Raw genomic sequence first — 17,132 nt, forward strand, 5'->3', positions numbered from 1 at the left:
TGAATTAGCTGGATTGTGACTTGTACTTCTCTGTGTCAGCAAGCCAAGTGGGAGCTGGAACTTGATAGCTATGTGGTTATCATAGAATCAGAGAATTGCTCTGGTTGGAAATGATCTTAGAGATCATCAAGTCCAACCATAACATAACCATACTACCCTAACTCTACATACAGCTTTCTCCTAGGCTTCCTCAGCTAAATCATGTCCCTGAGTGCCAGGTCCAAATAGTTTTTAAGTTGTTTTTAAACTATCAGGGATGGTGACTTAACCACCTCCTGGCATTTCCTGGCAGCTTTCTTGAGGAGAGAATCAGTGAACATGCATGACCAGGATTCTTCTCCTGTTGATTTTTTGAGAAACACTTCATCATTAGGGAACTTTAGGAAACTTGAGAAGTAGAGAACTGCCTGATAAATGTAAAGCTCTGCAGACTGTCTTCAGTTCTGAATGAAGTTCTGCTGTAATGCAGTGCAGAACTTCCTAGTGGGCAGTCATGAAGAAGAAACCAGAAGCACTCCCTGAGCATGTGCCCCACTTCAATTGCAGGCACCTGATACACATCCCTGGATACTGTTTTGTGGTTTTCCTTCATCCTCACAGTCTGTCAGTGTGGGAAGGTGAGGGAGCTTGATCTAATTAGTGAAAATCTACTTAGTGTTGTCTCAGCCACTCTGACTGCTACGTGGTGTTGTGGTACCTGTTTTTATTAAACCACTTAAGCAAATTAGTTGTGTGTTACAATAAAGATGTTCATCAAACTGGGATTAGGAATTTGTCTACAAGGAGCTCATTCATTTTGTGCTGCTTGTGTTGACAGTGACCAAAATAAAGTAACATCAGCTTCATGCTGAGAAACTCATCAGGAGGATGGGCAATCCTGGGGGGCTTATGCCTGCAGTTTCTCCAAAGGAAAATCAGTAGGACCACCAGTAGCAGAGCCCAAGCCTCCTGCAATGTTCTGAGCTTCCGTGCCTTGCTGTGTGTTGATATTGCAGGTGCTTCAGGGAGGGGATGCTGCAGGCACGCAGCAAAGGTTTTAGCATGCTGATAGTGCTGTGAGTGGATTAAGTCAGGACAACTTCAATATTAGGTGAAGTCCTTCTGTTTGATCATCTGTTGGTAAGACACTGTGTTCTTGACAATGGCAGCTGTGTGTGCAAATGGCCCTCCAAGGAACAGCAAAATATTTATGCTGTTTATGAGTTGCCCTGGCTTATGAAAGAGGTTATTTAAACTCTCACAGATGGAAAAATAAATAAATGGCTATTAAACAGTAGAAAAACTCTTTAAAATAAAAAAGACAAAAATAATTAGATTTTTCCATAATACTATTTATTGAATTTCCTGGGTTTCAGAATAAGAACATGCGATATAGAAAGGGACAGAAGTTGCAAATTGCTGTAAAGCAGACATAAAGGAATAATACATCTGTGCTTTCAGCAAAAAGCCAGTCAAAGTAATTGCTGGCTGTAAAGTCCCCTGCAAGAATCCACAGGTTTGAGATCCCAGCCATACCATTGCTTTGTAGAAGCACTTGTCACAGCATCCTGGGGACGCGCTATGAACAGTGGTGCATGCAGATAAAGGGAGCCGTGAAACTGCTGTCAGAGAGCTCTTTTCAGTGCATGAGCATGAGCTGTGATTACTCTGCAACTCTTCAGTACAATTTAGACTTGTGGAAGGCAAATGCATAGTTGGCATGGCTTATACCTCCAGACACATATAGAAAGGTTGACTGCCAGTGGATAAGCTGGGGACAAATAAGCACGAGCCCCATTCATTTGTAGGGCACGAGTTGAGTGTGCAGTGCCTGAGGACAGCTGTCTGAGAACACAGCAGTAACTGGAGGACTATAGGGAGGATAAGTGCTTTCTCCTTCCAGGTTCTTCAGTTTGGTGATATTCCTCGGTACTGAGAGTAAGAACACAGTGACACTGCAAGTTAAAGATTCTGGAAAAGCTTCTGCTGCTTAACCCATTCGCAAACAAGATGACTCATTTGGCTTCCCAACAGCAATTTCCCGTGCTTCTGAAGCTTCCTCTCTTAGATAAGCTATGGAGCTCCGTTCTTACCAGAGTGACAACAGTTGATAAAGCATGTCTCAGAAAAGGGCAAACCAACATGGAAAGGGAGAAAAACAACTTTAAATTAGTACCAGAACTGGAAAATAAGTGGAATGACTCAAGGAAACCACTCCTCCTCCCTTCATCAATATGTTTACTGCCAAGAAACTGGAACGACTGCTATTTAAATAAATTGTTTAGCACCTTGCTGTAGGACACATGGCAAAAAATTATCAGTGAAGCAAGGCTTTTGTGAGCATCAAGGAAAATAACCCCTTTCATTCCCCAGTAGCCAATGGTGGGAAAGCAATAAGGGTCTTCTGAGCCCTTTTGACAAGATCTGAAGTTGATGCTCATCAAAAGAAATGAATTGAGAGACACTGATTTGATTCACCTTAAAGACTGTTGATGTTGAAACTTTACCTGAGTGCAGCAGAGATAGAAAGTTTTATTCTTTTATCATGTCTTCTCTTGCTCTTCTTGAAAGAGGAATAATTCCTTGTGATTGATGTGTATACCAGAACAAGTCAAAACGCTGTATTTTGTAGCAGATTCCCAGCCTGAAATTATTTATCTGTCTTACGAATGCTCGAAAGTTATTCTTTAAAAAAAAAAAAAAAAAAAGCAAGCAAACAAAGAAAAAGACACACAAAACAAACACAAAGAACTTAGGAGAAGGCTTAGTCTATCAGTAGGACCTGTTTGGATTTCTAAGAGCATTTTCAAAGCATCACAAACCTGGGTTGTTTGGCTCAGAAACACTTGAACGGGCTGGTATGAGAGATGGCGAAGCAGAATTAAGCATTTGAGAGTGGTCAGACTCTGGTACAGGCTGCCCAGGGAGGTGGTGGAGTCACTGTCCCTGCAGATGTTCAAGAAATGTGTAGATGTGGTACTAAGGAGTGTGTTTTAGAGGGCAACATTGGTGGTAGGTGATTGGACTAGATGGTCTTAGAAGTCTTTCCCAATCTTAATGATTCTATTATTCTGTGATCTCTATCTGCTTCCTGAATTTTCGTAAATATTAAAACTGACTAGAACCAACACTGAAGTTAGCATGTAAAGCTAACTTCCATATGTGTTTTTCCTTCAGAAGGCTCTTTAGGGTCAGACTGATATCTCTATATCCACGTTTCTCTCATACTCACTGATCCTTTTCACCCCTTTATTCTCTTGAATTACCAATGGATCTATTTTGTTATTGCTCAGTATTTCTTCATTTCAGGAGGAAAAGAGAGAGGCCTGAATCAGAATGAGTGTATTTGTGGTTGTAGAAGTCAGAATCTTACTGATGCAGCACTGCGAAGCTCCCCTGGGAGTTAAATAGCACCCTCTCTCCTGAAGTCAGCAGGACTCTCAATTCAGTTGACCAAATGTTCTCCAAATGGAACATTTGAAGGTTAACTGATGGAGTCTGCACGGTGAATCCTGCAAGTGAGGATTCATGCAGGCATCTGGCCTGCCTACAGTTGGTTGCTGACATTACACTATGAGTATTAAATCATCATGTCAGGTTGGGTGGGCATGCTTGGTAAAGCCACACAAACTGAATCTCTGTGTGCTATATTGAAGGGACAAACAATGGTGGCCAGTACATACTCCTTTCTTTCTGTCTAGTCACTTGTCCTTTTTCAGCTAAGGCAGAACTGACAGCGTATAACAAACTTGCATCAGAATCGTGCATCCCTTAAGGTAGTTTGACTTCCAGGAAATTTGCTGAGAAAGGCAAGTTTGCTGAGTCAAGGACCAAACGAGGGCAACTTTTTAATCACAATGAATAATTCAACCCCAAAGCTTTCCAGGTCCATTCCCAGACACACATGAGCTCTTGTAAGGTTATTAAAAGTAGAAAGCTTTCCTTAGCCTGAAAGCTCAGAGAGGGGATTAAACATCAGAGAAGGGAACTGCAGGAGACATTTGTGTCACAGTCAAAAGCAAGAGAAGCTTTTATAAGCCATTCTGCAGCAGGTCCTAAGGAGCCAAGTAATACCCATGTTTTTTTTCCTTAGTCAACAGATGCTAAAAAGTCAGCTCTGTTGCGAGGAGGAGATGTGTGTTTTGTTGTACAAAACCATACATGCTAATTTGTTATTGGCAGAGGACAGAGCACTCCAGACAGGAAGGAAAGAGGGACAGAAATGAACAAACCAACAAACCGTAAGCAACCACAGGGTATGAAAAAGCACAAGTAAGTCTTGGTTTCCTGGCACCTGAGCCAGTCCTCACACAAGCTGATGAAAAGACATGCTTTATTTTAGTAGCCTTTGAACGTTGCTAGTTCTATAAGGAACAGGATGTGTCTTGTTTTCTGCTTTTAAAACACCACATACATCTAGAAGAATGTTACTAATGACGACATCCTGCACTCGTAAATTATCTTCATGGTTTCAGATGGATGTCATTTTTCTCTCAATACTGCTTGTAAATATGCATGAATTTGACTATATGCTGTTAGCGAACTGCTACACTGCATTCCAGATGTGCTACTGCATTCTGTAGTGACAAAATGAGATTTCTGAAGGTATTTTGTGTACCAGTTGAAATTTATGAAGAGTTTGGGGAGTTCTTGGAATGAAGGCTACAATAAAGGTCCATCATTTTTCCATCATTAACCTTTCTAGTCTTGCTACCCTGAATGAGTGCTCTATCCCAGTGAAAGTGGTTAACAGAATAAATCCAACATGCACCTTCCAGGTCTCTCAGTAATTCCTTTTCCTCCATCTACCAAACCAAAAGCTCTGTGGCCTTTCTGTTGTAATTAAGCATAACAGCTTGGAGTTAATTCGTACCCCCCTCTGGGGAGTTCATCTCTAGCCACACCATCATGGAGCCTTTGAATGTGACTGTGTGTAGGAATGCTAAGAATATGCCTTCTTTTCACAAACGAAGATGGCAAGGAAAAAACGTGTCCTTTTCACCAATGCCTGATGACAAATGAAAAGTGTCAGAAATGTAAATGAACAAAGTGTGTTGATAGGCTTTTGAAACTGGAAGCTTTTGCTTAGGAGTCCTGCCAACACTGCCAGACAAAGTCTTCCCCTGTTCCTATGGCTTCCTGTATTCTCTTTACTCATTGCATTGCCATCCTTAGTAACCTGCTGCTGTGCACTTTTAAGAAGGCTTCAGTCTGAGACGGAAACACAGGATTTTCTTGGTTACCCATTCGGGAAAAAGGATACTGTTAATGTCCTTTAATCCATGGATGTGGATTGGCCTGGACATGTTCAACTCACACTTTCTGTGTGTGTGTGCACATATATATTTATGTATGTTATAGCATATGGATGATCATGCTGGGCAACAGCTGTTCTCAGACACTGCTCTTGGAACAGCACCTCCTCAGGTACCAGTAAAACCCTTTGCATTCTGTAAGACATGTCAAGGGGAATACAGCAAAGAAGCTCAATGAGTATGTGCCCTGTGTGGACACTACCTCATTTTCAGCAAGGCTGCTAAAGTGGAAGTGGCAGTGCGTGCCTTAGCAGATGTTCAATGCTGAACTCTCAGAGGCTCAGCCTGATGATAAGAATTGAAATAATTAGCATGAATTGTTCGAAGAATGTAATGTTGCCTCTGGACATCTTGATTTTCACAGATGGGGGCCTTTGGGAGGCCTCACTTAAAAAATATTCCTCGACTTATGCCATGGGTGTCCAATGCTTTGGCTTGCTGCAGCCACACCAAGTGAAGAAGAACTGTCAGCATCCATTCTTTTAAGGAACTCCTGGAACTGGCAATGATTCAGTCCCTTGGACTTTATGAAATTCATAGCCTTGATGACAATTTTCTTGATGTTATCCATTTTTAAAGCTTTTGCACATAAATTTTCTTGATGTCTGATGCAGTGATATTTCATCAAAATGAGTTGCCCATGGTAATTGCGTCATCTTCTATTAATTTTAGAAGTAACTCTTTTTTACCAATCATCATCAGGGCGCCATCAATAGCTATACCAGATACATTGCTGACAAAAGCTAACAAAAATTGCTTTAACATAACTTCTGCTTCATACAAATCAAGAGATTCAGTTGTGTCTTTTAATAGCACCAAAGAAGCAATTTCTTCAGTGATTCATTATCAATACCTCTGATGAAAATGAAAATTTGAGCCGTATCTGTGGCATCAGTATTTTCATCTATTGCCAAGTCATGGAAATTGAAATTAGCAGTTTTCCTCTCCAGATTTCCTTTGACAGAAGTTCTTGTTTCTTCAGTGCACCTGGCCACAGGCTGGTGAGACTGAGTTTAGAGAAATCTGGTTTCTACCAGCACGGATTGCATCTGCCACACCTTCCAGAAACTGATCAATAAACTCACCATCAGTAAATGGTTTTGATTTTTATTTTCTTTTTTTTTGCAATTAGACTTGCTACCACATAACTAGCTTTTATAACACAGTCCGTTTGAGTATTAACTTTTTAAAGATTATGTTGAGATGACAAACATATTTTCAGTTGCACTGTTTTGTCTTTACGAAGCATTCCTTGATATGCATTGAATTTGGCAGCATGTTTTTGCAGATAATGTCTTTTCAAATTGTAATCTTTGAAAGCTGACACCATTTCCTTACAAATTAAGCACAGCGCCATGTTATTTGTCCTGACACTGCGCTGTTCTCAGCAAGCGGCACAAGCATGTGCCATGTGTAATACACGTGGGGTTTGATGTGACTGAGCGCATGCCATGGGCACGCAAACTGCACCCTCCCCTTCCCCTGGTTCCAGTAACAGTGCCAGTCGCACACCAGTGCTTTGTTGTTGCTGAGTGATGGGCGCACACCAGGGTACAGCTGCTGCCATGATGGTGTGGGCCAGGGAGCGGCCACACTGCGAGACATGCCGGGCCGCACACAGCCTGTGGGCCATGGGTTGGGCATGCCTGACTTCTGTATGTGGTCTGAACTGCCCCCGGTGCATCATCCAGCACAGCACAGAAACTATTGCATTCAAGCATTTTGGCTTAGTATCTACAACTACTCAGCCCTTCAGCCTGTTTTGAAATGGGCTCCTTTTGTGCGACTACCTCAGAGTATGTCTAGTATATGCCAACAGACACAGAGTGCGGAGTGTGGCTTGGAGCATCACTCTCTTTTGAAAGAGAAGAAAGAGGAGGAAAACAGCTCACTGATAGCATTGTCCTCTGCAAGGCAGAAGACAACCTCATCCATGGCATTTAAACCAGTGTTTTCCATCTGCTTTCCTGCTCAAACTTAAGTATACAGGAAACTTTAAGGTCTTGCTGAGAAATAAACCCTAGCTCTTAGGGTGTTTAATGGAGGGAAGAGTCATGGGTTGCAGTTCTTACTCCCAGAGCTGTTTATACATTTTAACCAGGGACTCATTAGTGCAAAGTGGCATGGCTTAAGATGCTGAGAGGCTCATCTTATGTTTTAAATGAGCTGCCTTTTGATGAGCTGAAATCCTGGTGTGGATTCGACAGCTGAGCAGAAGTAGCACCCAACCTGTCAGGTCCTGTTTGTCCCTCAGATTTGGCTTCAGCCCCAAATGTCTGAACTGCTGTTACCGTTTGACTCTGCAAATGCCAGCTGGGTCACTCGCATCTCCAATGCAGAGTCCCCAGAAGCAGCTGCAGCTCTGGGAGACATCTGTGACTGTCACAAGGTGCCACGCAGTGGAATCTGCGTGTACATGCAGCCTGCGCAGGGGCTTCTGCCTGAAGTGGGGACTGGTCTCAGGAAGCAAGCAGACTTATCTCCTTCAAAAGACAGAAACCCACTTGTTTGTCAGGCAAGAAAAAAACCCTCTAAAATTCCAAACTCCAAGAACCTTTAACAAAGATGAGAGTTCTGCTTGGGGAAACAATGGATGATAACAGGGTTCTGTGAGTTCATTGCTCCAGTGTGTGCTTTTCAGTTGAGAACTGCCTTGAAGAGCCACAGTAAGTACATTTTCTGTGGACTCATATCCGGTTGGAAGACATACATTTCCTCTTGCTTCTGTTGTTTTATTTAAGCTCAGTTGACTTAAACCCATTGCAGTCAGGTTTATTTGATATTTCTCCATCAGCTAAGTACTGCCGGGTGCTGTAGCACTGTACATTTTATGGCAAGGAGATGAAAACAGAGGAGCAGGTTGTAGTATTAGTGGCATTCCCTTCAGTTGCTTTTTTGCTCCCGTTGAGCATTGTATTTTGCTGAGGAACTGTAGTCTTCTCTGACAACAGAAGTAATCTTAGCAGCCAAATGATTCTGCTCATTCTCTGATACCTAACGCTAATGTCTTCAGCTCCACACATTGATTTTTAAACCATGTATATCAAAATAAACTGAGTTCCGCAGTGGAATTAGCGTGGTCATAGGCTTACTGCCTTCTCCACACCTTATTGGAAATTCCACGCTATTGGAGTTAGCTAATTTACTTGTACTCAAGGTGACTGCTGGAGTGGTATAGAGATTGTTCTGGCCAGACCATAGTACGCATGAATTACCAGATGGTCATTGGCCCTTAGAACTATAAAGCAGTCTGACCTGTCCTCTAGCAACTGCTCCAGTGCTGCTCCCTGACAAATCTCTTGAAATCTCTAAGCAAGCTCTGCATTTCCATTGTCAATAACAGACATCTCACCAGATAAGCTGTTTAGTGGACTAGAGACAAACACCCTCTTAGCTTTTGCAGTAATTAGTATTAAATTAAGTGTAGTTTTAAAGAGGAAGAGGGTGGCAGAAGGAGTGAAGTAATTTAGGATTGGCAGGAGAAGCAGGAAGGACAACCTTGGAACCATTAACCCACATTATGTGGCATTAGTGGGGTGGAGTTCCCTCCCAGTCTGCCCTGTAAACTGTGCTGGAAGGAGAATTCAGGTATTATGACCATTGTACCTGCCACAGGCTCTAGAATGCTGGTGTGGGACTGGCTGCTTTGTCAGTATATTTACCACAGACAGCTACTTCAGGCTGATTAGTTTCAGTTGCCTCTTCTGTGTCTGTTAAGAGAAATTAAAGGGTAGTATGACAATAGCAAACAGACTCCTTGATACCATGGCTTGACTGACTTGGTGTGTCAGCACAAGGATGAAAAATGAGCAGCAAGAACATCTTCTTAGATGTCTCCATCTGCCTCATCAGACTTTTTAACTCCTCAAGGTCTGCCCAGCAACAGCCTAAGTCTTTTTGCAGAATTTTTGAGCTGAAGATGTTGAGGGCCATGAGCTGTTTTTCCCAGTCACTGCTCTGATGCTGATAAGGGCTATGGCTGGCAGAGCTCTGTGTGCATGTTGAGAAGTCACTGTGTGCAGTCATTTGCATTTAGAGCTGTTTTTAGCTGTGGAAGATACTCCCTGCATTCAAACAGCTCTCTTCAGAGCAACTGGGAATTCACCCTGCTGAGATGATGGTGCAGATGGAAATAACATTGCCACTACAGGTACCTTTTGGCACTACTAACTGTGTTCTTTTCTTGTTTGCTCCACAGATCCTGTGTGGGAAGGAGATACCCCGCTGGGTGAACCGCCTGGCCTACTTCAGCTCCTGTATCCCTTTCCTCCAGAGCTGCCTCCCCAAGGAGTGGCTGACCCCAGCAGCCCTGCAGAGCCACATCAGCCTTGGCTTGCACAAGGAGGAGCAGGGAGACACAACAGACGAGGAGTCTCCCTCCACCTCTGCCACCCCCTCAGCCTCAGGCACCTCACGAACCTGTAGACATACCAGGGTCTGAGCTGTGCCCTTTATCACCTCTAGTAACATTCTCCTCTCTCTTGTGCTGTTTCTTCCTCAGTCACCCTTTTGCACACCGTGGTTTCTCCCCTCTTTTTTCATCTGACAACACAGGGGAGGGAAGACCCCTAGTACTGAGGAGGAGAAGCTTCAGACCCTTTTCAAAGGGCTGCTACTACAGTCTCTTGGCAAAATGATTGTGAACTCCAACACTGAGCTGAGGAGTGTGGCAACTATGCTGGATTCTCCTCCCAGGATCCCCACGCTCCTTGATCCATGGAGAACTCTGCTCTCTCAGGCACGAGAGCTCATGTAGGAGCAGGGAGCATCATACTGTGATGTCCCTCCACTAGGACAGTTTTATCTTTTTATCTCTTCCCCCACCCACTTGAGCCCAGCAGCCTCCTCTGTATTTTGGCTTGGGTTGCCACATGGCAAATTTCCTGCTTGCACCTAGTGAAGCAGGTAGAGCCAGAACTCAACCTCATCTCTTAGACCAGCAACAAGCTCCACTCAGCCACATCCCTTTTGTAATTATCAGGTTTCTAACTCATGTGAAGGAAATGAAAGGTGCTGATGTTCTTACAACCACCAGTTTTAATTATTCAAATTTAAGAGCTCTAATGACTGTCCTGCTCTTGAAAATAATAACAAAGAGAACCCAGAAAATGAATGTCTTACCATGGCTTTTCTTTAGGGTAAAAAGAAAAGAAAAAAGGATGGGGCTAGTGCTTAGAGGCAGCTACTAAGTAGGTGCAGAGATGACTGTTGTCCATATTGGTGCTTTTTTGGCACAAACCCCTCTCTGTTCCTCTACTTCTAGGCAGTGTTTCTGGTTACCATTTTTTCCCTTTCCCCAGGCTAGTAATTTATCTCCTAGCTGACATTTGCTGGCTGTTTTTGAGGGAAATGGCCCTCTGGAGCTGTAAGATGAGGGGAGGAAATCTACTGGGAAGATCAGTATTTCCTTCAGCTTTTTCTTCTGAGCCCATAAACATAAAACATGTCTCCTGAGCCACTCTTCCCCAGACTATTAAAGAGCCAACCCAAGAAGGTAAAAAATAAGTGATGAACCTGTTTCCTCCTCCTCCCTTTCTGGAGGTGGAGGGGGAAACCATGGGCCACATCAAGAAAGCATTGGATGACCCTTCCCATGCATGGGCCACCATGGTGCCTTCTGTTGTGTGCACTATTTCACTGGCATGAAAAATAGGCAGAGCTGGCTCTTTGGTCTCTCCAGGCAGGTTCTTGATACGAATCTGGTCCTTGGATGTATTTCTGCTGATTTGATGGCTGACAAGAAAGCTGAGGAGGGAAAAAAGGACAAGTATGCCAACCCTTCCACTCAATTACCTCACCAAGAGTTCAGAAGATGCAGGAGAGCATCAAAGGGAAAATCCAAGCCTCTCTCCCCCTTGTAGCTCCTCATGACCACACAAAGGAGGATAAAAAAGAACAGGCCTGGTGATGACAGGAGGTTGCTAATATAGAGGTTGCTATGCTGTTCTCAACAGCTGATCCCAAGTCAGGACTTTCCCCTCCATCCAGAAAGAACTGTAAGTCCTTCAGAGATGTTTCCTTTTACCGATTGCAGTAAAACCAAGAGCACGCTAAGTCCAACCAGCTGTTTCTTTAGCTCAGGTATATAGAACTGCGTGCTCTCAGTGCTGAAGGTCCTGGCTACGATGCACAGTCAGTGCTTCGTGTTTTGTTACACGTGCATACCTCCAGTGAAAAAGGAGACTGGAGAGATGTACTGTATGGAAATAAAACTCATGGGATGGTCCACTCCACTACTTCCTGGAGTGATGCGTGTTTGGACAATGAGCCATTTACAACGCGCCTCCCATTTGCATCTTCTGAACAAATTGCTGCAAGTTCTGTACTGAACTAAAGTTATACTCCTTATTAACCTTGGCTACTCACAGTCAATACTGCATTGTGAGCAGTTCTACAGCTCCTGGTATTCAATCCAGCACCAGTCTTGATTACCCTGGCTTGTTCAGGGTTGTTTAATAAGATTCCCATCATGTTTTCCATTCTGCTGCCCAGAAGCATTACACAATGTACTGTTGTGTGCTCTCTTCACCTGCAGTCATGGTCACTGTAGCCTAAACCAGCAATGCAAGTTCCATTCGTCTGAAGTTCCCAGGGTGCCTGCCAATAGCCAGCAGCACAGTACGTGCAGTGAATTTTAAAATCACTTTGTAGGTCCTTCTCGGGAGTTGAGTGAGAAAAGGCTTTCCCTGAGCTTTTGCATAGACCAGGGAAACTGCAGTCAGAAATGCCTCATTCCTGATGTGACAAAAGCCAGCCAACCAGCACCCTCAGGTTTCCATTCTGCGCCTGAGCTCCAGATAAAACATCATTTTCATTTAGGAGAGAACTATGGCTCCAATGGCACATTTCACAAGGAAAACCCTCTCACAGTATTTTACAAGATATTTAACTGGCTGTATTGTAACATGGACAAGAAAGCTGCACTCAACCTTCTTGGGGTCATGGATAAGTGCTTGAAGTATTGGGAGTAATGCTTGGGGTGAACTGTTGGTGTCATAAAAACTAGATGTTTATCTACTTTCATGTTTGTCAGTCTTTTATGTAGGGGTCATAACAAGGAGGCACGCAACATCTATTGTAATTCAAAAGGAGAATATATTCCACTCTTCTAAAAGGTTTCTCCTCACCCCTCTCTGTTCAAGGTGATTGAACAACGACAACAAGAACAAAGGGACACTGTGGAAATAAAATATATATTGATGATAGCTTTATCTCTGTAATTTAACAGCATTTTAGATTATTAAAAATGAAAACATTTTTAAAGTCTAATTTACTGCTCATCTCTGGCACAGCATGTTTGATTTAGGCACTCTCCTTATCCTTCTGATCACAAAATTATTGTTATTATCATGTAATTATATAGCACTTGCATTTAGTTTTGTATTTACTTCCTCTTATTCTTTTGGATCGTAACATCATGGGAAACCAGTAGTTACCAGTCACATCAGAGACCAGCAGTTATCAGTGGAAACAAAAGAGCAGTTTATAACTCTTAACCAGAGCACTCAGTGGCACCAACACAACCCCTTGACCTGAGATTTGTTGGGCCCTTTTAGAAGCTGGAACGTGAGGGCACCGAGTCTGCATTTGGGAATCAGCAGCTGTGGATTATTTCTCTAACAGAGCAAATCGCACTCAGGTGGGAGACTAATCACAACAGTGAGGTTAGTGTAATGCTGGTCAAACCAGTCAGACTGTTTCTAGGGAAAGTTAAAGCGAGAGGAATGAGGTAAGTAATAACCTCTCTTCTCAGCACTTCTGGGTCTGTAAGAGCTGCTGTCTTGGCTTTGGGAGGTTCATCCCACCCTCAGTACAGCCCAGAGATGGGCACAGGACTGTTCTCGTGTTCTCTTCGCTCCCATAAGAAGGTTGGTGCTCCTGGAAAGGTCAAAATCAAGAAGAAAACCCTCTGGAAAGATGCCTGTTTGTCTACAGAAGCTATTGGGGGTGCAAGTGTACTTTGCTTGCCCTGAGCTGACTGTCTTTTGTTCTAAGTGAAGATTCAGCTGGCAATGCAGCAGTTATCCACCATTAGCACAGCCTACACGTTGCCCTGGGGAGGGCAGATGCCGTGTGTTTCTTTGCAGCGGTGATCCCAGCGTTTATACACCTTAATATAAACACGCAGTACAACACTAGGCAGCGGGGGGCGGCCCCCAAAGCAGGCCACAGCGGCGTGTCGGCTCGGCGGAGCACAGCGGAACGCCGGGTCCGGGCCGTGCGGGCGGAGGGAGCGGTGAGGCGGGCGGCCCGGCGCCGGAAGCGGCAGCGAACGGGAGTGCGGGGGGGACACATGGAGCGGCTCCGCAAAGTGTGTCGGGGCCGCACGATGACCTTCGGAGTGCCGCTACTGGTGAGCGGGGCGGGCAGCCATTAACACAGGGGGGCGGCATAGTCTTGTCATAGATGGTAGAGTTCATTTGTGAGCACCAACGAGGCTGCAGGGGGTGGCAGTCGTGCAGGAAGCCCTGAGCTGTGAGTGCTTTCTAACTGTGCGCTTGTTACTTGTTCTGTGTGGTGTGGAATGGAGTGTGTGCCGAGAGAGACACGTCACCTGCTGTGGGGATGTGGGCACAGCTCGTGTGCTGCCAGCCTGAGCGCTGCACTGCGGTGAGACAGCTGTGTGGGTGCATGGACATAGCTCTGAAGTTCACCGTTAGGATCAAGGGCTGTGCTCGGGTGAATTAAGTGTCTTTGCCTGCTGTGTTGGCATCTCTTTCCTATCAGGATGTAAAATCTCCTCTTATCGCGTGAAGTCTAGTCTGCTGTACACGAGCATCTTCAGGTACTTGGTTCTGTTCCAGGAGAGCTTCATCACTGCTTTAAAAACGTGGTAAAAACATGTGTGCAAGACTGTCCTACATTGCCATCTACGTTGCTGCCTTGAGCAATGCAGGTTTTCTTTGGTAGATGCTTTGTCCCAGGCACCAGAAGAGGTCGGGTAATGCTGTGGCCAGGTGTTCATCACCCAGGAGACCCACGGAGAATACGTTTGAGGAGTATTTTTCCAGATAAGTATTAGACAAATAGGTGCTCCTTTCTACTTCTGGAACCTGTGAGTACCCAGAATAGTAATTTCAGGAAGGAATCCAAATCTTGGCTTTTAGGAGCTTCTAGAGAAGGGTGGACATGGTACCCAGCAGCTGCAGCTTGGCCACCATGGCAGATCTGGTTTTCAGACAGCTGCAGCTGCTGGGTGAAGTTCCCGGGTCATCTGAGCAGCCCGAGCCATCAGTGTGTGTAATGCAAAGTGACAGGGCTGTGGCTGAAAATGCCTTTTTTTGCTAATTGCTCACACTGAGCAACATATGGCTTGCTGTCTCTTCTGAGTTGTTCTTAGGTTGGTTTCTACTTAATGCATTTGCTGTGCTTTCCAACCTGTTATGAAATGGATGTTTTAATAAACAAAGGTTTTGGGTTTTTTTTCTCCCTAAGACACAGAATAGCAGCATTGCAAGTGACATGCTGAGAGAGCTGGGGCTGTGCAGGTTGGAAAAAAGGAGGCTCCAGGGAGACTTGAGAGCAGCCTTTCAGTATCTGAAAGGGGCTGTAAGTAAGAAGGGGACAGACTCTTTAGCAGGGGCTGCTGTGATAGGACAAAGGGAAATGGATTCAAACTAAAAGAGGAGAGATTTAGATTGAATATAAGGAAGAAGTTTTTTACGATACAGGTGGTGAAGCACTGACATGGGTTACCCGGAGAGGTGGTGGATGCCCCATCCCTGCAGACACTCAAGGTCAAGCTGGATGGGCTCTGAGCACCCTGATGGAGCTGTGGGTGTTCCTGTTCATTGCAGAGGAGTTGGGCTAGAAGGCTTTTAAGGGTTTCTTCCAAATGGTACAATTCTATGAGTCCAGGTGCATGGACTGGTTTCGCTGCATTGCAGCTTGTAGACGCCCATATTTGCAGCTGTCAAACTGACTGCTTTGAACATACTCTACCTTGATCTGGTTAAGGCAGTACTTGGGCCAAGTGTAATACTCTGGAGTTCCATGCTGTGTAGCACTGCACAGGTCTGTGTTGCTGGCTGGTTGTGACTGCCTCTGCTTTATGCCATGTGCTGCCCCAGGTGTGGATGCAGCCATCTACTGGCATGTTTAATCTATTTCTGGATGTGGTGCAGTTCATGAGCTCTAATGCACGCAGTAAGTCAGAGCACTCCCTTACTTGATTGTGCTCTTGAATCAAATTAAGGGATTTGTATTTTTGTTTTTCCCCTGATCTGAGCTGACAGTGATTCCCTTTAGTTGCGGGCAAGAAGAAAGGCGGACCCAGTTCTGCTCCCACTTGGTGCGTGGTGAGGTCTCAGTCAGTTTCTGAGAGGATTCTGCTCCAGTTCTCCCTCAGCAGCCCATGCAGCACTAACAACTCTTTGGAGTGGGAGCCGGCAGTGGAGGGCGCTTCAGGCTCGGCTGATTTTCCTGGCAGCGCAAAGCGCTGCTTTATTTAGGGAACAAATGGGAGACTTCAGTCCCCTGCGCTGCCAAATTGCTGTCTTTCATCAGCCCTGCACTACGTGCACAACAGTTCTTTAGAAAGGAAACCCCCAAACCCTTTTGACTGCGATCACTGCAAACTAAAATAAAATCATTCATGGCTGCTCTAGTTTTGAAGCTCACGATGAATAGCTGGAGGCTTTTGCAGCAGCAGTCCTGAAGAAGAGGCTGAAAATTACCCTGTTTCTTCACCAGCGATATTTATCATAACATTTTCCTGCTGTCTTTACACCATAATCTGTTTTGCCAGCACTAATTAGTGTGATTTGATTCATGTAGGGCTCTGCAGCAAATGTAATGTACCTTTGTGATCTGCCTTTCACAGTCACTGCTGTAGCAGGGATGAGTCTCTCTAGCAACAGGGATGCTTATAACACCACCAATTGCTGCAGCTGGAGAAATTGTTTCCTGTTATTGTTTTAGCCCAAGAGACTGAAAATGGCTCCAAAAAAGTAGGGATCTGCTCTTAACTCTATTCTTGTGCTATTACGAGTCCTTGGTGAACATCTCGCTGTGGTTGGTGACAAACACAAGCGTTATCTGTCCTCTGACACAGTTCAAGTGATCAGCCTGGTGCCATCCATAACTAATTGCATAACATACTTCCCAACGGAGAAGTGAGCAAATAGCTTTTTAAAAAGAATTGAAGAGAATTTGATGTCATTTTTTTACATAAGACATTTATTGAGGCTGCTGAGTGTATGTGACAGATGGTGCTCTTATGTCACATCCTATCTTTCGTTTTGTTTTGCAACACACAAGTCTTCCATGCATGCATAATTGCATTACGACGTTGTAGGGTGTGTTTGTGTGTGTGTGTAGTCACTGAAACATAAAGGAAAGATCCAGCACGAGTTCTTTGACAGGGGGTTGAGCTCACGGTGCTGCTGAGCTGCTCACCCCAATGGGTGCTGAGTGCTGCTTCACCAGTGTGTTACATCATAAGGTAAACTTTATGTGGAAAGGAGAGAGCACAGCATTTCATTGCTCTGCTGAATGCATTCGAGTAATTAAGCAGGTTGTGTTCACTACATAATAAAGTTCGTGCTCTGTATCTGAAGCATGTAAAACTAATAGTTCCCTTACAGAATGCCGGTGTATCTCAGCTTTCCAACTTGAGCAGTCTTCGGTTGCCCATGCATTTATAGTTTATGATTTAATAATCTGTATGACTGTAAAATCAGAATGGAGAAAAAAGTACTTAATTTTCACTTTGTGTGGAGTTACGTTTTCAGTTTTCAGTCCAACTGGAGTGTCACCTTGCATCTGACCTCATGAAAATGTTGCCAACCTAATTGTTCTATTTATATGGTATCCTGAATAGCTTCTGCTAGGATTTCC

At 44.3% G+C, this 17,132-nt stretch overlaps 2 protein-coding genes across 5 annotated transcripts in view; both read left to right on the forward strand.

The window, feature by feature from the left end:
* Positions 1 to 12,563, forward strand: part of LOC107314905 (deubiquitinase DESI2-like) — a 46,227-nt gene extending 33,664 nt beyond the window's left edge. For all 4 annotated transcript variants that reach the window (XM_085548986.1, XM_015864719.3, XM_085548988.1 and 1 more), the window contains one exon: positions 9,493 to 12,563. In XM_085548986.1, coding sequence (XP_085405112.1) covers positions 9,493 to 9,735 — 243 coding nt within the window. In that variant the 3' untranslated portion in view covers positions 9,736 to 12,563. The remainder of the gene's footprint in view (positions 1 to 9,492) is intronic.
* A 986-nt stretch (positions 12,564 to 13,549) lies between these two features.
* COX16 (cytochrome c oxidase assembly factor COX16) overlaps positions 13,550 to 17,132 on the forward strand; it is a 31,574-nt gene continuing 27,991 nt past the window's right edge. The window contains exon 1 of the mRNA XM_015864720.3: positions 13,550 to 13,647. Within this exon, the coding sequence (XP_015720206.1) occupies positions 13,588 to 13,647 (60 nt within the window). The 5' untranslated portion in view covers positions 13,550 to 13,587. The remainder of the gene's footprint in view (positions 13,648 to 17,132) is intronic.

Source organism: Coturnix japonica, chromosome 5 (assembly GCF_054131305.1).
Source record: "Coturnix japonica strain WE chromosome 5, WE-NBRP24, whole genome shotgun sequence".
Taxonomy (NCBI): domain Eukaryota; kingdom Metazoa; phylum Chordata; class Aves; order Galliformes; family Phasianidae; genus Coturnix; species Coturnix japonica.